This window comes from Poecilia reticulata, chromosome 17 (assembly GCF_904066995.2).
Source record: "Poecilia reticulata chromosome 17, P_reticulata-male-v2, whole genome shotgun sequence".
NCBI lineage: Eukaryota > Metazoa > Chordata > Actinopteri > Cyprinodontiformes > Poeciliidae > Poecilia > Poecilia reticulata.
Window position 1 is genome coordinate 8,948,954 of NC_088846.1, and position 22,790 is coordinate 8,971,743.

General features: G+C 41.1%; 1 protein-coding gene across 4 annotated transcripts in view; it reads right to left on the bottom strand.

The window, feature by feature from the left end:
• cdh24b (cadherin 24, type 2b) overlaps window positions 1–22,790 on the bottom strand; it is a 220,563-nt gene that overhangs the window by 24,042 nt on the left and 173,731 nt on the right. For all 4 annotated transcript variants that reach the window (XM_008432992.3, XM_017310022.2, XM_081598308.1 and 1 more), the window contains 3 exons: window positions 9,500–9,756; window positions 8,204–8,340; window positions 3,596–3,717 (listed from right to left, as the gene is read on the bottom strand). In XM_008432992.3, the coding sequence (XP_008431214.1) occupies window positions 3,596–3,717; window positions 8,204–8,340; window positions 9,500–9,756 (516 nt within the window). The remainder of the gene's footprint in view (window positions 1–3,595; window positions 3,718–8,203; window positions 8,341–9,499; window positions 9,757–22,790) is intronic.

The window sequence follows — 22,790 nt, forward strand, 5'->3', positions numbered from 1 at the left end:
GGCGCCCCTTAAACGCAACTTTGATTGGCTGCAATATTCCAGACAAATAATCATTAATTTATATTTATTCTTTATACCTAAATTCTTCTTTGCCTCCACAGATGCTTTAATCTCATTTTACCTTTCCTACAGGAACTGTCTGAGTATTTTAGGAATCCAAAAGAAATGATTGACTGAAACACTAAACAAATAAGTAGTCGCAATCCAAAGAAAATAGAAATCTTCATTCAGGGCTGGTGAAGGACCTGGATTCGGTCCAGGACGTTCCTCTCATGTCCTTCCTGGGTTCTTGTCTTCCTCTGCATATCGATAAACCAGTTATTCCAGCGATCTTACACTTCCTCTAGGAGTGAACTGCGGTTGAAAAACATTTCAATTTCTGCATTTTCTCACTTCACACTCCCTTGGTATCCAACCGCTTATTTCCACCTTCTTTCTCGGATCACATTTACCAGGTTTAGTACGGAGCAGGTGGTGTCCGCTTTAAAAATCTTGTTTTACAAAGCGAGCCAGCCTTCTACAAGCATCTGTTAATGTAGTATTCCCTTCTCAAATCTCTTTTAGAGAAAACTGCTGTTCAGACTTTCCCTTCGATCATTTCCCTCAATGTTTTTAGATGCCCAAGTCACTAACCTACTTGAGAAGTTTTCACGTAAACCCATCAGGCAAAAGTTTAGACTAGATTAATTCTAGTAACTTGTGTAGAGAAACTCAAGCAGGATCCTTCGATCTGCAAGGAATGACTGAAATTTGCCTGTTTTTTTTTAACATGCTGAATAGTGTTACTGACCTAAAACTGATCCTTAATTCTGTAGCTGTTTCCTTAACAGATGTGAGCAATACTTTTGTTGATATTCCCCTCATGTCAAAAAAACACAATTTCACAACTGCTGTGTTTCCATTAAATAAGAAAAAAAAATGAAATCATATGTGAACAAGTTTGTTCCCATGACAGATCATTAAAAAAAAACATGCCACACAACCACTTCCTGTCGTCTTATTTGTCTTTTCCTCCAGTAGTAACATCTAGTTGTTGGTCACATGTCTGCTACTGAGCAGGAAAAAAAGTGTTTCCATTGCAGTTTTGCAAAACACATTTATTTCGATACACTGGAAAAAACCACTACATCCTAGGGCAAAATCTTTTTATTGAAAAAGTGGAGTTTTTTTTAATTATCATGTTTTCATTAAGCAAATTTACTTCCGTATTTCCATTTTGCATAATTATATGGCTAGTGGAAAAGCTGTCACTGGTACAGTGTCAGTAAGATGGACATTTTACTTGTGTAACGCATCTAGTCCATTGCCATATTATTGAGATCATCATATTTTGTTTTGGCCTTTAAAACATTAATTATTCCAAGGTTTCCTGCTGCCCTCAGCTTAGACACACTGGCTCTACCCAGAAGAAAGACCTTAACTTTCTAAAATATAAATTTTGAAATGCATCAAGTAGGCTAACAGCTTTTTCTGTGGATTGTTGTTCCAGATTAAATGGGGTGTTGTTTTTGGTAAAAAAAAAAAAAAAAGTTGCTGATAAAAGGTATTTGAAGTTAACACACAAGAGCCTACCAGGGGACACGAAATCCTCTTCAAGGATTTACTGATCACTGCTTATCTGCCAGCATCTCTTCTTAATTTTGAGTTGTTCTCCAATACGTCCTGAAGCAGAATAAGATCATCACAGAACGAGGCTGCCATGGATACACTCGACTATCGGGATAACATTAATTAAAAGAAGCACAGTGCCCAGTTTCCGCCGTCCAGACATGTATTGGGGAATTGATCAAAAAAAGTTCTCAGCTTTGTCAGATCAGAGAAAAATTTGCTTCCTTTGGAGTTATTCGGCAGAATTTGGGGAAAACTTGCGGCAGGCTGTCTAATGCAGTTCAGAGAGGAATGCTTCTGAGGAGCCACTCGACCCAAAAGACTTGATTGGTGGCTTTTTTTCTCCTTTTGATGGCTGCACTGTGCTTTCATCCACATAAAAAAGTCTGTTGATCGAATTCTCACACGCCATTTAGTTAGTCTGACCCCAACCAGTTCTACTTCATTTCAAGTCGGTTTCTGTGCTGCTATACTTGACATTTTTTGCTTTCTTGGTGCAATCACACATTCGTGATCTTCATGCAGTTCTTCAAACCTGAAGGTTGTGATGCTTTTAAACATCCTGAACTGTCAATGGCATGCTTGTAAGAGATGTTGGTCCTCTACGTTACACAAAATATCATATGTTTACCAGAATATAGAAAGGATCTGCAATCGGGGGTCACTATGAATGATTTCAATACAAACAATAAAAAACATTGAAAAGCACAAGCATACCTACAGTACGCTAAGTGAGAAAATACAACTCATAAAATATGTCACTCATTATAATGAAATAATTTTCATTATTTATGGAATAAAAGGAAATAATAAAAGCTGACCACACCTTATATATTTCTATAGGACTTAACTGATTTAATTTGCATAAAAATAACTTTGCATTGCAGCTCCTGCCTGTTGTTTCGACAAACCCAAAGTCCTCATATACAATATAACTTTACCAGGCGAGGCAAAAACGTAGATTTTTGGCCAAATTGTAGCAATTAGTCAACAAAAAAAAAAACACAACCATGTTAAGCATGGAGGTGGATGAATGATGATTTGGGCATGTTTGTAACCAAATGATGACTTATACATTGTATGTTCAAGGTTTCCCCCAGAAAACTTTCTAAGCCTGGCGGTTGGGCCTGTAGTGTTTATGAGTTAAAAATTGTTTAAAGCTGACAGGAAATTAGAAAATGTCACGTGATTATTGTGTTATTGAAAAATTGGAACATTAATACCTGAACACAAACTATAAAATCTTTAAAAAATGCAAACATTTTAAAAAGACTTAAATAAATAAGCATTGCTTAGCCTGGTGGGGGCACAAGTAAAGCCTGGTTGCCCGCCAGGCTTATAATACACTGCGGGAAATCCTGTATGTTTGGGGATGATTGGCAATGACAACAACAACAATAATAATAATAACACAAACAGGATGTAGTGTAAACTCTAGATTTTGGGCTACGATGCACAGCGATTGAAAAGCAACAAGACAAACAGAACAACAAATAAACAAATATATAGCATCACATTTAGATATGAAAAATGAGTCAACCAACAGACCTTACTCTGAAATTTACAGTTTCCCTTCCTGTTTTACAGGGTTGCATTTTCAGTCTATTTTCATATCTATGCTGATGAGATTTAATTGTCTGTGCAATATTATTTGACTAGTTAGTGGTCTACACAGGTTCTACTTGAACAGTGCTTGACTGCTGAGACCCAGGTAGCTACTTTAGGTCGCAGCCCCCACAAGAACTTGAACAAGATAAATGAGCACACAGAAATTAAACATCCAGACTTTCAGAGCAAGCTAACAGAGCCCTTCAAAATGTGCGGGAAAGGTTATGTGCAACAAAAACACAAAAGAAACAAGGTGAGAAATAAAACTGAGTTTTCTACGAGTAGTCTAAAAATATTTGGACAATATTCTCAGCTTCTAAACTTTCCCTCCCACCAACAATTTAAATCTATTTTAAAGTTAACTTAAGTCCAAACCGACCTGGCCAGCGTTGGACGAGTCGCACAAGGCCGTGGAGTACTGCCTGTCGAGCTCGGGAGCGTTGTCATTGAGATCTAACGTCTCTATTCCGACCACAACTCTGGACACCTGGCTGGGATTGTCTGGGAAAGGCAAAGAACAGAAATAGACATTTTTATGCTGCCAAAGAAAAACATCTATGCATTTGATCTGAGTTTGGAAAATTATATGAACACAAACAAATAGGGAGAAAAAACAACACAGACACACACACAATTGAGTTCAGGTTTGTGCTTCATTAAGTCCGTGCAATTGTCCTCGTAGGAACGATCAAACATTTTAGTCTTTGTCCAAAAAGCCTAAACAATTCTCAGATCCCATTAGCCAGCAGTCATTTGGCTAAAGGAGCCAGGGTACATTTGGTCTCATTTGGCTCATATTGTGGCTCCCAGGATCCCAACTGGATGGTTTTATGGCAGTCGGATTTCTGCGCATCGAGGCGTTCAATTCGCAGCCAACACTCCTCAAAGTGTCGAGTGTGTGCTCATTCCTTTAAGAAAGAGAGACGTAGGGCAGAGAGGAATGTCGAGAGCAGTCGGCGTGCGTGCGCGTCACACAAGGGTACAGTTTAAATGGATTGGCTTTGGCTTTTCCACTCCACAATCACTTGGCTCTACTCGCGCTCAGCCATAAAGTTCCAATGGCAGAGTGTCAAACGAGTAAAGTCGGAATCTCCTCGCCATTCGCCTGTTTTACATTTTAGCCTGCTGTATAAAAAGCTCACAAACATCACGGGAACTCGTTTGTCTGGGCGGCCAACCCGACGCCACGCTTTCTATAAACGCGAGATGAACACATTTTGCATACGCTTCCCGAACGCGGAGGGGAACGTGGGACGCCGGCGACCGTTCCCTGCCACGACCGAGAAAGCTGAAAATGAGCTGCAGCCGCAATGCCACTGGGTGAGCAGGGCTGCCTGTGGCCATGGCAGAGCTCCCACTGTGTTTGTGTCAACACAACCACCAACAGTCTGTTTATTAGATAGAGCTCATTATTCAAGACAGGAGCTCGCTGTGCAGCCGCCTCAGCCGTACCGGCGCTCTCCTGCCACAAGCAGCCCTGAGTAGATTTTAAGCAAAGATTAGCTTCGTCCGGGACAGTACTTGGCAGGAAAGCAACTTTCCTTCATTGCACGCAGTGGGCAGCATTATTTAACAATGCTCTCTCGCTTGTACAGAAATAAAAATTTAAAATGGATTGCGTCGTTTGGGGCTTTAATGAATTGCAGCCAGCCAAAAAAATAAAAAAATGCTGCTGGAACTGAGCCAGGCTTTACCAACAAGCTGGTGTTGATTCTAAGAATACCAAAAGAAATAAAGCAGAAAATATTCTTTCTTCTTTTTTTGTGTCAATGTCTGTTCAATAACCTGTACAGCACGTGCAATCTGAGTCTGGAACCTGACAGCAAAGATGATTGCCATAGAACTACTGAGTGACTAATAAGATGATTCATCTAGCTGTTTTTGTGATCCGCCACACTGTTGGCAGATGAGAAAAAGTTTGGATTTGATAAGGCATAAAAGCGATGTTTGGTTTAGAAGAGGAGCTGTCTTTAACGTCAAAATGAGGTGATATTATCTCACTTCATTGCTCCCATCTTCTCAGCTGAGGCTCTTTTTTTCCCTTTTAGCTAGTTATATTTCACAGAGATAATCTAAAAGCTAACAAGGTGAGGTGAGCTAAAACAGAAACAGTGTTTTATTTGAATTAGCAGCCCCGGTTTTTCCCTGCCAGCTAATGACGATGGTGATGCAGTGCTTGCTGTCAAGACTTTCGCTGCGGTTTGGATCATCCAACAGACGCACATTCCAGTAAAATTACCTGTGGTGAATGAGAAGCAATGTTCATACAACTCGTTCTATTTTTCCACTGCTCTTATTGGATTGGAGCAGTGGTTCTTAACCTTTATTGAGGTATCGAACCCACCAGTTTCATATGCGCATTCACTGAACCCTTCTGTAGTGATAAATAAAATGTGATTTCCCCCCCCCCCAAATTCAAGACATAGGGGTGACTAGACTCTAGTTGGGTCACCTCAAGATCACCAAGTCTTCTTAAAAGGTAGAGTCTCTGAGAACAATTCCTCAAGATATAGTCAGTGTTTTCAGCAAAGTTGAGCTGGCTCAAGGTATTTAAAATCTGCCACAGTTTCAACAGGTTGGTCATCGAGAGAAACTGGAACCACTTTAAGGTCTTGTTTAGGTCATTTAATTAGCTCTACATTCTTAAAAGAATGAAAAACTAATAATAAATAATAAAGACTTTCCAGTATTCTGATTTAGTAATGTAATTATATTAGTTGTGTTACCACCCCCACGCCACTAGAGGCAGTACCAACACCGAAAAGATGCGATAAGGAGCAGATTTAGAAGTACACCGAAAGCTACAGAATCTGGTAAAAACTGTGAGTTTTGCTGAAGTAAATAAAGACACAAGTTCAAATCCATGCTGAGAGAGGAGCTCCTTCAATCAGGGCTCCTCCGCAGCTCTGATTGGCTAAGCAATGTAACGTGATCCTTTGCAGCAAGTGATGGCAAAGCGGGGCGTCATCACAACTTTACACAAGTGTGTCTTTACCTCCGTGGCAGAGGCTCCGTCGAACCCCTGAGACCGACTCATCAAACCCCTGGGGTTCAATCGAACCCAGGTTAAGAACCACTGGGCTGGAGGAATAGCTTCCTTTTTATTCAACCATACAGCCTTTGTGCTTTTTCCTCCTTTTCTACATTGTGTTTTGTGATAAACACAAACCCAGTGATTTAATTGTCAAAGTTCATGTCAGAGAACATCAGAGAACAAACCTACAGAAATTAAGCTAACAGGCCAGGAAAGAACAGCATTAATTAAGAGAGACTCTGGAGGAGCTGCAGAGATTCACAGCTCCGGTGGCAGAATGTATTGACTAGACAGCAGTAGTTGAACGCTTAAATATATTCTTATGGTCATTGGATTATCTTCATAAAGCCATTCTGCATACTGTATGTTCTAGTATAGTTATATTAAAGAAGAAAAATCTAATTTTGAGTTTTAGAACAAAGCCATGCTAACTAGCCTTAGAATTTAGCAGTGCTAAGACCCTCCTCCTGGATCTGATTGGTTGATTCTGACGACACTGTCTTTTTGTTCAGATGACAGTAGGACCACAGGGGGGAAGCAGAGGAGCTCAAATTTTTCACAAATTTGAGCTGTTTCGTATTGTTCTGTTATGACATGGTGACAGTTTTGACAAATATGTAAAAAAAAAAAAAAAAAAAAAAACATATTTAAGCTACATACTGCTGCCTTAATGACAAAACAAAAGGACTAAAAAATACTTTGTATCAACTAGATTATTTTTCTTTTACCTTTTTATTTTAAAATATTTCCCCCGGTCTCCAACAGGAGACAAGATCCACTATGGATCCCTGAGCCAGACCAGTGACACCAAATATATAGCCAGAGCTATATGATAAAAGCTTAGCCATGCGTTAGAACGGCCCAGTCAAAGTCCAAGCCTGACTCTGTAACATGTTCACGGCTCTCTCCGTCCAATGTTACTGAATTGAGCTGTTGGGTAAAGAGAGGAATGAGCAAATATGCTCGTTTCTAAGGCAAGCCACACAAATGCAAGCCGCACTTTTTAGATTTCATTTGAACAAAATGTTGAAACAAACATAGAATTTTCCTTCCACTTCATTGATATGCACAACTCAGTGTTGGTCCACCACAGCAAATCCCAGCGACGTAACATTAAAGTCTGTTTTTAGAACATAAACGAATGTGAAAAGTCTGAAGGGGTGTGAATACTTTTATGCGCAGAAGTTCTTTTTTTAATTAAATTTTGCGTTCTTTATGCGTTTGCATACAGAATGCGAAGCAGCATGCGTGACTTTGCAGCATATTAATGCACTGTTTAGCTTTCAGGAGATTTGTGTGTTGGCACTAGGCGGTACAACGCAAATTACTCGAAAGGCTCTACGCTGGCACTTATTGCTTTCTTAAAACAAATCACTCAAACATCTATTTACAAAATTACCTTTCATGTATGATTGTAAGCTCCACAACATCGACTTCAGATGTCTGCTTTTTTTCTTTTTTTTCTTCTTTGCTGGACTACAACCTGCGGTGTGCCAGACTCTTTTTCTATAACTTGCTTTGACTCCGTAGGTGTTTATCATTCCCATTTTGCAATCACAGTGTGCCAGGAAAGCAATGCTCGTCTTTAATTTGCTGCTTTAATGCGGCGAGTTAGCTCGTATTCCTGTGGGGAAGGGATCTGTTGCAGCGTCGGATAACCAACACCGTATAGATCTACTGATTTTCAGGCACGCTGTAACAAATCGGCCTTGCGGCCAAACAGCATCCCCCTCATGGCTTGATGACTTGAAGGCTAAGCCGCTTAGCAAGCTGCAACTCACAAAGGATACCAAGCTTTTCAGACATTGTACAACGTCGGGTTTTACTTCGCTAAACTTCTTAGTCGTCATTGGATGCAGGTGTCGGATTTTAAAAGAAATAATGGTTTCGGTAGAAGAAATAACCCGGTAAAAAGAAAAAACGCTCTAGTGACGCAGCAATGTGACCTCTGACCTCTCTGGGTGGCGATGACAGTGATGTTGTGCCAGTGCTCCCGCTCGCGGTCCAGCTCCATCGCTGTGGTGATGAGGCCGGTCTCTGGGCTGATACGAAACAGGGCCTCCGGATCCGACTGGGGGTCTATTGAGAATCTGAAGCGGAGAGAGAAAGAGAGGAAAAAGTTATCAGAAGAAAGGTGAGGGAGATGAGGAGGGTTAAAAAAATAAAAAAGTGCCCCAGCAAAAGGAAGGAAGAAAGCAAGCGGAGTTGGCAGCGGGGCGCGCAGTGAAAGAAGCGGCCGGGGCAAGTGTGTGAAGGAGCGATAAGGAGGGCGGCATTCAAATGGCCAAAGAATTAATATGGGGAGATTATCGTGGGAGATTGGGGGTTTTTTTTTAAGTGAAAAGGATTATCAAAAGATCTCCAGCAATATACCAGCTATCATTCTTCCCCACATCTTCACTCCTAGTCTTTTTGCGTTTAATTGGGACATGGTTTTTTGGAGTTGATTTGCTTTTTTTTTTCTATTTCTCTTTACTTCTTTAAACTTCTTAAGTCATGATCTCCCACAAATGAAAGTTAAAGTACAAAACCTTTTCACATAGGTTCACCTGGCTCATGTGATTACCAATCTGTTTTGTGGATGAATGTATTGACTGTTTTCTTTCTTATAGAAAGTACACTAAGTCTGGTGCTTCTGAGAAAGCTACTGTTGTGATTGCCTTTGTGTACTTGTCTCATATTTTTTCTCGAATTTAGTTTTTTTAATTTCTGAGTTTGAAAAGTCAAAAAAGAAATGCTAGAAAAAACTCAGGAGGAGTACATTTCCACCTGTTGACTCAGAAAGTTTCAGATTAATCTAAAACATTTTCTAGAAAAACCACAGAAATTTTACAGTTTTAAAAGTCAAATCTTTTCTCAACTTTTGAAATTCAAATTTCCTATTTTGTTTTAGAAAACGTTCTGAGATTAATCTAAAAATTTCTGATTGTTTTAGTGGAAATGTACTCCTTTTTGAATTATGTTTTTACCATCTAGCCCTAATACGCCATCATAAAATTCCTAGATTAAAGACTGATTTGACTTTTTTTCCCTGAAATGTGTGCATAAAATGTGCCAAACAAAACAAGGTGCCTTGCCTGAAAAGTAAAGTAAAAAGTCAGAATTATTTTTTATTTTCATTGGCACCAATGCTCTTCCATATATTTGACCTAAAAATATTAATTGAGAAAAAAAAAAACTGTCTGGTTTTGTTTCTCAAAAACAAAGCCAAACATCACTAGCATTTTATTTAGACACCTTATGCCTTACCTGATATTATTAGTCAGACCCGTATCGGGGTCCACGGCGCTGACCCGGCCCACGGTGCAGGCTGGGGGGCAGTTCTCAGACACGTCCATGTGGTATTTGGATCGGGAGAACCTCGGGGGCTCATCGGCGTCTAGCACAGCCACTCTGATTGAAGCTCTGTCTTTGAAGGGGCCGCGGCGTAGGAAACGAGGATCCACTATGGGGTTGAGGACCTCCACTGAGAAGGAATAGGAACTCCGGCTCTCATAGTCTACAGGCTGCGGGGGAGAGCAACGGGAAAAAAAAAAAAAAACGTTAGAAAAATGCCCAAATAAAAAGATTTAAGAATATGAGCACTTCTAAAGTATTTTTTTCCTTCTTAGTAGCAAGAAAAGGCGTAAATACCAATGTTTTAAACATCAGATCCAACAGACTGCGCTTTCATTTGAACCAATTCTCACACCAAATTATCCGCGGACGGCTGCTGAATTACGTATCGAAATCCGCGAGACGGCACATAATGAACGGTATCAGAATATCAAGAGAGGGAGACTGGCCACGTCCAGGATCGGCTCGGAACAATTTGGAGGGAAATAATCTCACGGTTACCTTCCATGTTGTGACATTTGGATTTCTAAAGAGGCTTCTTTTGAAGGTTGTTGTGGGCGGGCGGCTGCTCAGATGGTGGTGGGGTTTTTTTGTGTGTGTGTGCGCGTGTGTGTGTGTGAAGTGAGAAAACGCATTCATGAGGCGTCGATGCTACGGCATCGCCAATGAGATTTCTGACGCTCAAAAGTTAAAAAGCCTCTTCAGAACTCAGCCACTGATGTGACTACATGTTTGCTCGTGTCGCTCCAAGTTGATGTTTGGATATTTTTTGACACGCTGAGACTAGAGAACATATAGCTGAGGAAACTCTGCCAAGAAGCTGCGTGTATTTGTGGGAGTTGTGAGATTAGCAGCAATGCACTGAGCAGCCAATCCAGTTTTGTCTCCTTTTTTAGCGTTAGCATTGTTTTCTTCCCACTGCGCTGGCAAAAACTCCTCAATGTGTTGGTGTGAAGTGGTAGGAGAAGCTTCCATATGCATTTGCATTTAGACTCATTTGGTCCGATACCCCTAAATAAATTCACTTGTTAGCAACTCTACCTGTAAGCCCCTCACAGCAAGTCATTAATCAAATTTAAAATTTTAATTAGCTCAATCATTTCCACTCTGATTAGTATTTTTTTAACTACAATTTTACTTACAGCCTCTTCATAATCCATATTAGTTATGGTTTTGGTTGTGAGTGGTTTTTATTGGTTTTTGATTTTGGATATTTAAAATATCTTTCAGTTGCATTAAGTGTTTTTGAACAAAATTAAGTTTAAGAGGGCAAACTTGCATTATTATGCCATTATCAATACATGACCTGAAAGTGGTCTCATAATAACATATTATCATTTATTGCAATCATTTCTGGGGCGATTTATTGTCCAGCGAAATTTGCTATTGTGATGATTTTAGACACCTGTGCTTGGTTTAATCACAAACTTTTATAATATTCTATAACAAAGTTCTTCTGTGAAGTTTTAAGCTTTAACCTATAAGGCCATATTTTTGGGTTTTCAAAATAAGTCACATGTGGAGGAAAACTAAAGCCATACCCCTCGCTGTGCAAAAGCAATTACAACCATAGACAACTTAGAAGTTGCAAAAGATTTTAGAACGGAATTTTACCTACCAGTCAGGTGGCAACGCTAAATGTATAACAGGAAGCACAATGGAATGGCTTAAATCCAACAATGTGACTTCTAGTATTGATCCATCCAGTATTGGCGACGCATTCCAAAGTCCAAGAGCATCTTCAATATTCAGTCACTGATGTGGCTACATACATAGTAGCTTATGTTTGGGTATTTGTAACAGTAGCACAGTGGAACCGCTTATCCACATTTTCCGTTTTGGAGGTGTCAGCCTGTTGTTTGCTTCTGCAGTATTGCCAAAAACTCTGAGAAATGTCGTTGCATTTAAATGGAAAAAATAAAAAAAAGTTACAAAAGTGTTGGCAGGGTTCGTTTCAGAGGTAAAAGTTAAGTTGCACTCTTTGCAGAACTGCAAAGCATCCGCCGCGCCGTACAGATGTAACGTCGGCAGATCATTTCCATAAACATTAGAGCTTCCGATGATGAAAGCGCAAACGAAAGCATCCCATCCCTATTTTTCACAAACAACGCTTCCCTAGTTTAGAAGACAATCTCCATCTCCATGGAGACTCCACCATCACCATGGAGACTTGTACCTGGATATAAGGAGCATTATAAATACCCTTGTATATTTGCATCTATGCAGGTGTAAGAGATTTCATTTGGGATAGAGGCTCGCTCGGGCAGAGAAGTTAGGAAGCCTGTTTTTTTTTTTCTGAGGTCTCTCCGTGTGATTGTGCGCCGCTCTCCTGCCAGCACGGCGGCTCTGAAGCGAAGAGACAGCCTCTGATCTGGTTCGTCGAGATGATTGTTAGCGAGGGAACAGGCACGCACGAGTAATCACACACATCTACTGTCTCCCACCGTCATGCACCTGCTGCTGATTAAATTTCAGAAAAGCAACACATTTTTTTTGTGAGTCTGGTTCGGAATATCTGTTTGAGGGACGAGTGGGTGTACAAGTGCTTCTTCTGAGGCTGCGTCTTTGATTCGTCTCGGTCGGATTGGCTGAAAACAAAAATTAATAAATAAATCATGTTGGATGAATTTTAAATGGGACTTCTGGTGGAATTTCCACTGTCAGCAAAACAGAGAGAGAAAAAAAATCACTCATGTGATCCAGTCAGAAGAATAAGTATTGATATTCTCTCCTTCTGTTCTGTGTTTATTTTTTCCCCCCACATTCTGAGCTGTAAAGAAGTGCAAAAAAAACCATTAAATTATTTGTGGCTTTAGACAGAAATCGGGATTGATTAAAAATTATGCAGAAAAATAAGGGAGGCAATTTGCAGAGCTTCTCCGAGGCAAAAAAACCCCCAAAACAAACAACAACAACAAACAAAAAGAGCTGCCACGGAGGACAGAGAGACAGAGATCATGATGGAGTGGATGTGTGGAAGGAGGGTAGATGGAGGGAAAACGCGCTCTAACGGGGCCCACATTACTAGGAGAACGAGACAATCTGTCTAAGGAGGAGAGGTGTCACTTACACTGTGAGCGCACACTCATCAACCCCCTCCCTCCATCCAGCTCCATCACTCCACCGCCGCTCCGTCACCACCTCACACACTCCATCACCTATTCCCCGATCAACCAACTCTAATCTTTTTTTTTCTCCTTCCCTGTAGACTCTGTGTGTGTGTGTGTGCGTGTGTCAAACCGCAGCGCACACATTCTCCTACCCTCATGGGCCCCAACATGAATCAGTTACCATGCAGACGCTGCAACAGTTATTCTGGTGTGCTATGGGTTTATCCACCACTGGCTCGTGTGAGGTTTACATCCGTCCAACCATGTATGTCTGATTCAATCTCCCAAAGGTTAAACTTTATTGAAACGGCTCATTCTTCGTCTACTCTTTACAGGTGACCTATTATGGTTCCTCGAACAGGTCAGGATAGGTCCAACCAAACATGTTTATTACATTATTTTGCACAAAACCATTCTTGGATAATGAGATTTTAGTCTGGTTCGTTCGGCGTATTTTGAGCTCCGTTTTAGAGCCTCTTGTCACTTTAAAATCAAATGAGCTGCTGCTGGCCACCTCAATTGTGCAACCGTACATATTTGAAAAGCATAAGTGGAGCCTCCTGCACAACCAACAAGAATGCAGCGAGTGGTGTCTGGATGGTAAGTCGAGAACAACACGCTCGTCTTTCCCAGCAGCCGTTGTGCAATGCATACAGCGGTAAATCCAAACGTCCTGAAGCGTCACTTGGGTTGCTAAGTAACAGAAATAACATCCCGCATACCAAGACTTGAGCTCAGTAAAGGTGCTGAATGCAGATGATACAGTTTAACAATCTTTTTTGTTATAATAAGAAAATGTGAAAAGAACACATCATTTTCCTTTAACGCCACAATGATGCAGCACTTTATTATACCAAATTTCTACCAAACACATTGACGGTCAAGGCTGCAAAGAGGCCAAATGTGGGAAAGTTCCAGGAGCTTGAAAACTTTTGCAAGACACTGTATGAGAAGTCCAGATAAGCAGGGGTCTTTCCAGGATTTCGTGCTATAAGAACAAAACACACACATGAAAGCCAAGCCAGATCCGCACCAAAGCATCCCCGAGGCTGCGGGCGGAGAGGTCTCTCTTACAACCTGAAATTGGCAGCAGGAACGCAGACTTCATTAACCCTCAGATCTCCACCTTCACTCAAGGCTAAGGCAGTGATTTAGAGGAATATTAAATTCTTAATATTAATTTAACACCGATGTGGAAGGGGAAGTGCAGAATGAGAAAGCAGGAAGGCATCTATTTACTTAAGAAGGTTAAAAAAAGACGTTTCCACAGAAGGAACCTTTGATGGGAGGAATAAAAAAAATAAAATCAACAAAAACTGACCTTTTCACATTTCTGATCAGTTTCCCAAAGATTTATGCTCAATCTATCTATCTATCTATATCTATATATATATATATACCAACAAGCATTCTCTAACAGCTAACAACCCTTGAGGAAGAAAAAACAGCAGGGATTGTTAAAATTGGAAAACACGACATTCTAACTTCGCTATTCTCGCCTGATTCAACCAGCAGGGGAGCCAGTAAGAGCGCTCCTCAAGCTGCTGCAGCGGAGCTGGTTGGGGCGCAAATGAGCGGAGGGAGCAGTGAAGAATCAGGAAAATAAATACATTATTTCCTCATTATTTTAATACTCACCACCTTTTCACAGCGAAAATGGCGCATGCTCCTCCACAAACGCACGTTTGCAGATGTGATTCCTTGTTTGAAGTGTGTAAAATACGGCACAAAAAGAACAACAAGCTCGGGCGTTTCACAAGACCCATCACTTTAGGCAGGCGACACAAACAGGAGAGTATAAACAGTGACCAAACATCTTACAAAGAAGGAAAATATTTGCTCCAATTCACGTCGAACTCAATTTAACGCTGACTGACAGCTGGTAAAAACAAGAGCTCTCTAGCTGCAGTACTCAGCACACTTTGTTTTTAACAGCAGCACAAGGAAACACTTTCAAAATAAAGACAAATGGAGCCAAATTTAAACAGAGACCAAATTTGTGATCAAATTTTAAATAGTTAGGTGAAGTTTTGAGTCAATGCTGCAGATTAATGGCTCTTCAATTCAAAAATGCAATGTCCCATTCGCTTTAAAAGCAGGAACACAAATCTGGCATAGATGTTCAACATTGGAAACGAAAGAAAAAACTATTTAGATTTGCAAACTGTTGTCCTCAGTGAACATTTCATGCGTTTAGACATCCCTGTGACTGGAAGCTGACTTTGTTGAGATGCACGAGTTTATTGCTGCACCCAGCACTATTTATTATACATATGGCAGCCAGACTAAAGTTTGAGGTAGATCTCAGTAAATCTTATTACAAATGGAGCACAAAAACAAGTTTAAGTGTAGACACGTCTCACAAAAAAAAAAACAAAAAAAAAACTTTCTTTCACAGTACAAGGCTGCTTAGTAATGGGATTTGTAAATCCTATTTCCTCTTTTTCCTCTTTAGGTAAAGATCAAACAAGATGAAAACACTGTAACCCATCCAAAATACGTCTGTGTTACTTCACAAAAACATGATTTTGAACACCTTTCGCTCCAGAAATAGAGGCTCAACAATTGTAATTTAACAATGTGGCTGTATGTTTCACAACTTATTGCCAGAAGAGAGCCGAGACATAAAAACTAATTAAACTAATTATATAGTTAAATACTTATAATAACTGAGTCTATTATATACCACTAATGTTAAGACTGATGTTAATATATCTGCTGTTATGATTTATAAACACTGCAGAGATTTCAAGAAGTGATTGCCGGTTGACTTCTTCTGCTCACCTTCAGCTTTGTCTTTTGGCGGCTGCTCGGTAAGCTCCACCATTCGTTATGGGATTTTGAACAGTTTCAGCGTCTGCAACTGTTGAAAAATCATTAAGACTGACCAGAGAAGCTCAGACCTTCCTGAGTCTGCAGATCTGCCTCTTAGACTGACAACATGCCAAGGAAATGAACAGCGTGTTTTTTAAATGAATCTGAGAACTTGTTTGCTGCAATTCCTGCAATTGCACTGAAACACAAACTGAAACGCGTCTACGTCTGATTTCTGAAGGATCAGAAATCCCACATGGTCGTGTGAGGAAAAGAAGAAGAGGAAACACCCAGCGAGTGGCAGCTGCCAGGATAAAGATGTTTTCCTTGCAAAGTCTCGATGTCAGAGGAGAACGAGCAGATGGTTTACAGATGATAGAGAGTCATCAGTAGCACAAATAAGGACTTGCAACAATGAAGTGTACAGTATAGAATCTCTGAACGCGCGACACTGAGCCTTGAAGCAGATGGGCGACAGCAGCAGAAGACCAAGGCTGGTGCCGGTGCGACGGGAAACGGAGGCTACAATTCACACAAGTTCAACCGAACTGAGCAAAAAAAAAAAAGCCTGGTCTGATGAGTCGCAATGTTAGCTGTGACAATCAGGAGGCAGACATCAAATTTAGCATAAATATCATTATAGCACAGATCTTTTAGCTTTCTCTTAGCCAAGGTTTAGTCATATGAAGGAAACATTGTGAAGTTGGTTATGGCGTTTAAGTCCAGGGGGAATAAATTCAATACTGGCCAAAATAAGACCTACATGAAGGATTTTTGGCTATTATTTCCAGCGGCCTTTGGACGGGCCAGGTTGCTAGTCCATCACATTTTACTTAAAAAAAATAAAAACCTCATTGTTATTTTCATTCAGCTTAGCCACCTGAGTGGAATGGCTTTCAATCACAAAAAAATATTTTAAAAAGTTTGAAATTATAAAACTGTTTCAAACGCAGTCCATCTAATAAATACAATTAGATGAATTTATATTTATCTAGTTGAATCAAGGCTAACTTGATTTTCTTTTTCGGTTCAACTTAACCAAAAAACTTAACATGTTTATTTAAATGCTAAATAACTTTTTGAACGTTTTATTAGTGATGACAAAGTAAACCAGTTATTCTTGTTGAAAGTCCCATTCCCTTTGACAGTAAAATAAAACTCCACCAAAAGAAAGGCAAAAAAAAAAAAAAAGTGACCACTGCAGTGCTGAAATAAATGTCACCGTGGAAGAAAAATACAACCTTAAAGAGACACATTTAAGAGTTCACTTACTTTCTCATCTCGTGATAAACATCCATCCCTTGCCATACAGACATTTAATGCTTTCATTCAAGTGTTTCAATGAAATTAGCCTGATCGCTGAGTGGAAAATTAATTAATAACATTGATAATTAAAAGATTTAACCAGTTCACCGTGCAGTTACAGACAACATTCGCTGATTCCATTTACCCGGAATTAGCTGATTTATACACTTTTAGCAGGAAGATCATTACACTCAGCGGCATTCTTTAATCAAAACAAGCAAGTCTAAGAGCGTATCTTGTCGCCGTTTTGTGAACATTTACAGATAATCATCTACTTAGGCAGAAGAGCCTCCAACAGATTGACATTGAGGAAACATAATTGGCCAGTGGCCCTCGTGCGAGCGCAGACAGCTTACCATCTCCTCAAACTGCCCTCGTGTTTTCACGCCCACGCGCTCCACAAGTGTGACCTTCCCGCGTCCTGTGGTGTCGTGCTCCAACAGTCCCGTTTTTGAAATTCTAATTTCTATTCAATTTCCCTTTCAGATTCGCCTCACAGTAAGCAGAAATTAATTAGCTAGCCCGCATGCTAGACTGGCAGAACATAATACGGCTCTCCTGGAAGAGGCCCGCTCACGGCCACGCGCGAATTTCCACCGCGTGTTTGTGTGCGCGCGCATATGGCACGAACAGTTTTAACGTGCATAACTACAAGGTGGGATCTCAAATTAGCAAGGTGATGACTTTCTCTACCTCTACTACACCTGAGTGAAAAAAATTAAAGGAGTAAAGATTTCGCTCGAATGTAAATGAAGATGAAATTTGCATATCCTTCCCCTTCGCCTCCTCGTGTGTGTTCATCATCGCGGTGTGCTTTTTACAGGTTTGTGTGAGTGCTGCGCCCTGCCGTCCTTGGCAGCTAGTCCTCTCTCTCTCTCTCTCTCTCTCTCTCTTTCTCTCTTTCCTGCATTCTAAATCAAGATCATACATCACATTTGTCTGATGACAAACACAGCTTTGGACTTTTCTGCCAACAAGCCCAGCTGCAGAGTTGAGAGAACAAAGAGCCTGCTAAATCTCCCTTTTGACTCTGTCTGCCATCTTCCCTTCCCCTCTGTCACTTGTCTCCTGCCTTCTGTCACCGTCTTGCTCCACCCATCAAGCTTCCTTTTATTTCTTTAAACCTACGGGCAAGACATCGGTTTGACCCTCTGTTCTTTTATTTCTAATTTTCTCCATCTCTCTATTTTTTCCCCTCTGAGGAGATTAACACAATCTCTCCTCGGTGTGAGAAAACAAACACAGATAATCCCGAGCGCGCTGCTGGCGTGTGACCGGGGATTAGCCAGCCGTTTTAAGTGAGAGCATATGGAAATAATAACGGCGAACCGACGCGCGCATCATCCAGTTTGTCCCCCGCCGCTCCCCGTCTCTCAGGTATGAAGAATGAAAGGCACACAAAACAGCGCGAGCTTTACACACCCCAGAGAGCCCACCTGAAAAGTGAAACCTGCTGGTGAATCGGGATACAGACATATTTCGTATTTCACACGTTAATGCTGCTATTGTGATGGCGTCTATAGTGATCCCACTTTGTAATACGACATGCTATTAGGAGCGGTGTACATGTGTAATGAGGTGTTTAAAAAAAAAATCACAGCTTTATTCCACAGTTGCCTCTTTTTTTGCACAAATCGTTAACAGTTTGCTGTGACAGAGATTAGAAATGCAGCTGCAAACGTTTAACAACCCATCTGTGGCGGGAAATCCCACCCCTCCCCCCAAGATACCCACCTCTGTTAGACTAACTGAGCCACAATGGATTCATCTCAGTGAAGTGAAACTTGTCACCTGCAGGCGCCTGTTAAAGGGATAGTTCACATTTTCTCGTGTGAAGAAGGCACGTCTGAAAACACGCCAACGGTCCTGGAGAGACGCCCTGGCTTAGACGTCTCCCTGTTCCATCAAAGCAAATTAGTGACTGAACTACCATTTCAATGTGTCATCAGGTTCTGCAGAAGTGTAACGAATCATTCATTTGGATCACGTGTGTGGAACCAGACCAACACACCGCAAATACACCAATTCATACCATTTCACCAAGTATTTTTGGTTTAGTGTCTAGTGCAAGTATCTCAGTAAACTTGAAGTAAGACAAAACACTTTTCAGCAAGTTAGCAACTTGTAAGTAGTACTGCTTTTAAAAAAGTACTAGCTCCATTGGCAGAGGATATTTAGCTTATGACAAGATATTAAATAATCTGCCAGTGGAATCTGCAAGTCATAAATTGTATTCATATCTTTGAAAAACAACAGATGAATTCACACCAGGAAATGTCTGTATGCTTGGTCCAGACCTAAAGCATTTACCTGACCATTTATTTCATCTGGAGCAATTAGCGTTCACATTTTTTTGTTTGTTTTTTGTTTTTAAACCAGACTGCAATTTGTAAACAAAAGCCATGCAAAAACAATTGTTGCTCCCATTCGACCGGAATGATGGGAGACGGGACAAAAGTAAAGACCTTGGGAAAAATTTTGGAAGTCCTGCTTTCTGCATGTGTGTTTGGAAATGTGTGCTGTTATTAAAACTGCAGTATAATCTTGAATATCAAGAGCAGCTCACACAATGCAGATTTAGCGATGTGGTATTAATTTGAAACGCAGGAAACAGCAGCAGCAGCAGCGTTAGAGATATTGAAAGGCTGATTTTTGCATAATTCTAAGGTGGTTTTAATACCCCCAAAAAAGTGAAACTGCTCCCTTTTCCTTCATAAGTAAAATGGAAATATCTTTAAGTCTAAATAATGTATGGTTAGTGCTGAGACCAATGGAGACATCTACTAGTTTAAAAAGACCAGTTAAAAAGAACAATGAAAAAAAAAAAAATCTTCAGTTCACTGGGTGGTTTATTTACACAGAAGCCAATAATTATTTAAGAAATTGTACTTTTATTGCTCTTCCTGTGGGAAACATAGAAGGTAAATAACGTGTAATCTCGTAGACAAACATGATTGACATCACTAAGGCCATCCTCTTTGCTCTGATTGGTTGTTTCTGGCAGAGTGAAGCAATTCTGCAGATGGGAGGAAATAGATTAGCTCCATATTATCTGTCTCACATCATTCTGCGAGTACAGAGTGATGGTTTTAACAAATAATGTAAATTATGTTTTTTTTGTTGTTTTTTTTTTACAAAATGCACCTACTGTAGCTTTAAGGCTCCCATCGCTTTCTCCTTTTGACCAACAGGAGACAGCGGTGCCGAGTAATGTTTAAAAAAAAACACCAACTAAAAACCATTATGCTAATTCTGCAGATAATTTGTGTTTTTCTTCTCATTACGAATCATTTATAAGAGGTAAACAAAGAAATGTAAACAAATGTAAAAGTGGAAACAAACTCCAACTATGCTACTCGTGAAGACGGACAGACACTGGCCGTCTGTGAGCGCGGACCCGGACTGAGTCAGACCCTCAGACAAGCCGAGCGCTCGGCCTGACTTGGCCTCCAGACAGGACGCAGGACGAGGCGAGGCAGCCGGGGAGAGATGCCGCGTTAGCGTGTTTACGCGCATGTATGCCTGCCGCGTCTCTCGCTCGCCTTTTTCTGTATTCGTCTGACATGTGAGGAGCTCAGACAGGGAGAGAACAGAATGCAAAGAGGCAGCAGCTGATGATGACAGGGCTGGGAGAGAGGTAATGGCAGGGGTGGAGGTTGGAGGGGGAGAAGAAAAGTGGGAGAATTCCTTTTTTTTTATTTCCAGGTGCTGACGGGAAATAAGCAGAGATAAGCAGGAGGTGGCCCCCTCACCTCCAAACTTGCAGGGTGTTAATGACCCAGTTTTCATTGCAAGTCACTACCCCGGTTTCGCCCGTGCCCCTCTTTGTGATGCACCCCTCCCTTTTTGTCTGTCTTCCGTTTCTCCAAATTTTTCTCAGCCTTCTCTCCATTTTGTCATCAAACACTCTCTTCTCTCTTGCAGTCTTCTTTTAACTCTCTCCCAAATCCTTGCTTCCTCTCTTCCTCTACTCTGCTACTTCCTAATCTGCTGTTAACCCTCCTGCAGCTCCCACCCACCTCCCATCTGACACGACGTTCTGAGGCAAAGGCGAACGCCGCTTTCCTGCTCTCCCTTTAGTTCTCCACCGCCGTTCCCCCGCAGTTTAAACACGGTGAGCCGCGAGGTCAAGTGTGCGTTATCGATGTGGGCTTCTGTATTTTTCTGCGGCTTCGGCTCGCATGTGTAGGTGAACGTCCACGCACCCAACCCAACCGCGGCCTCCGTGCACGAGAGAGCGCTTCTCGCAGACGAGCGGCCGGAGAGATTCGGCCCACAGCAGCGATGCGGAGGTCAGGTCCAGCGCGCTCTGGTATCACAAGTCGTTCTGCGCCGAAGCCCCTTCCCACCCTGAAGGCACAACAACGGATTTTTCGATGATTTAAATTTTTCCCCGCGCGAGAGCCGTCTTTTCTCGAAAATACCAGCACAAGGGCATGTGAGTCATAACAACATTCCCTGAACATGCACATAATATGCCTGGTTAAAATCCAAAATGTCCATTTGTTTTTTCCCTTCTTTCCTTTTTGGGTTTAATGAAGTCAAACCGACGGTAGCTTAGCACCAATTTAACACCTTGTTTACTTTAATTGTATTAAAGTTATGAACTGCTTCACATTCCTTTTAGTAAAGTGTGAATTCCCTTAAAGGATTAACTCGCTTTTCATGAATCCTCGGCTGTTTGTTTCTTAATTGTACAGATATCAACCACTTTTATTCGCTCACAAGGGCTTGAAATAAGAGGCGGGAGCTGGTGGAACAGCTGGAAAAAGCCTCCACGAGGAACAAAGGCGGCCATTTTAGTTTTATTCTAAATGAACCACCAAGGGCTCTGTGATTTAGATTTTCTTACTTTTCTATCAAACATGGCAGCAACATGGCAGCAGCCTGATCCAACTTAATTTCCCGACCTTTTGTCGTGTTTTGGCAGACGGATAAAACCGATAAAAAAATTAAGGCAAACGCTTCATAAACTTTTCTTGCATTTCGTCACGTCACCATCACCAACTTCAAACGTCTTTTCCTATTTAGTGCAAGAGGTAGTGCTCAGCTAGTGCACTGAGGTCAGCGGAGTGATTCGGACAGGAGCTAAAGCCTGATGCATTAACGGGTCTGTTGGGACTTCCACCTGATTCATTACAAATGCAAAAAGAACACAACATTGAGATAGAGGTCGGGACGGCAACGATGACAAAGTGATGAGCCGCTATCGCTTCTGTTGTGGAAGAATATCATCTTTCCTACTGAGACCGAGGTTCTCGATGAACAGTACCGCCTGTTCGGCCGCAGATGAAATGTAACCCATCCTGAAGGACCCTCATGAGTGTTGCCGTCTGTTATTTGTCGTTTATGCGACGCTGTTTGGGATCTGTGTAACATCTGTACGAGCTGAAACTTTAAAATATATTCAATTAAAATAATGTTTTTAAAAGAACAAAAACAAAAAAACACGACAAGACTTAAAAAGGATGTTCACCTACTCTCTCCCTCCAATCTGACCGAACAATTTCACAATTGGGTCTTATTATGAATTCATGCCGCACTTTTCAGATTTTAATTTGCGAAACGAATAAAAAAAAAGGAAAGCGCGTCTCATTTCTTTTCACTTTGAAGTTGCGCAAAGTTGGTGCCCTTCGTTTTTAAGTCGTTTTAAAGTTACCCGTTCGTTGCCCATTGTTTGGCACGCAAAAAGCTGTTTAAAACTTGGGTGCTTTTAATTTTTTCATGCGTTCACGACTGTGCGCTTGTGTTCGTCAGTGGTAAAATCCTAATTTGAGGTTGCAACGTGACAAAATGGGGAAAAAACAAGTTGGAAAAGCAGGAATATTTTTGCAGGTTCCTGTCTTGGCGTTGTGGGCGGGATTCGCTCGCTGCCAGTTGTTCACCGTACGTCCAATTTACCCCCTCGCCTGTTGTACGCCATCGATTCCCCTGGTAAACACCTCCTTTGCTTTCTCCGTCTTATCTTGTCATAT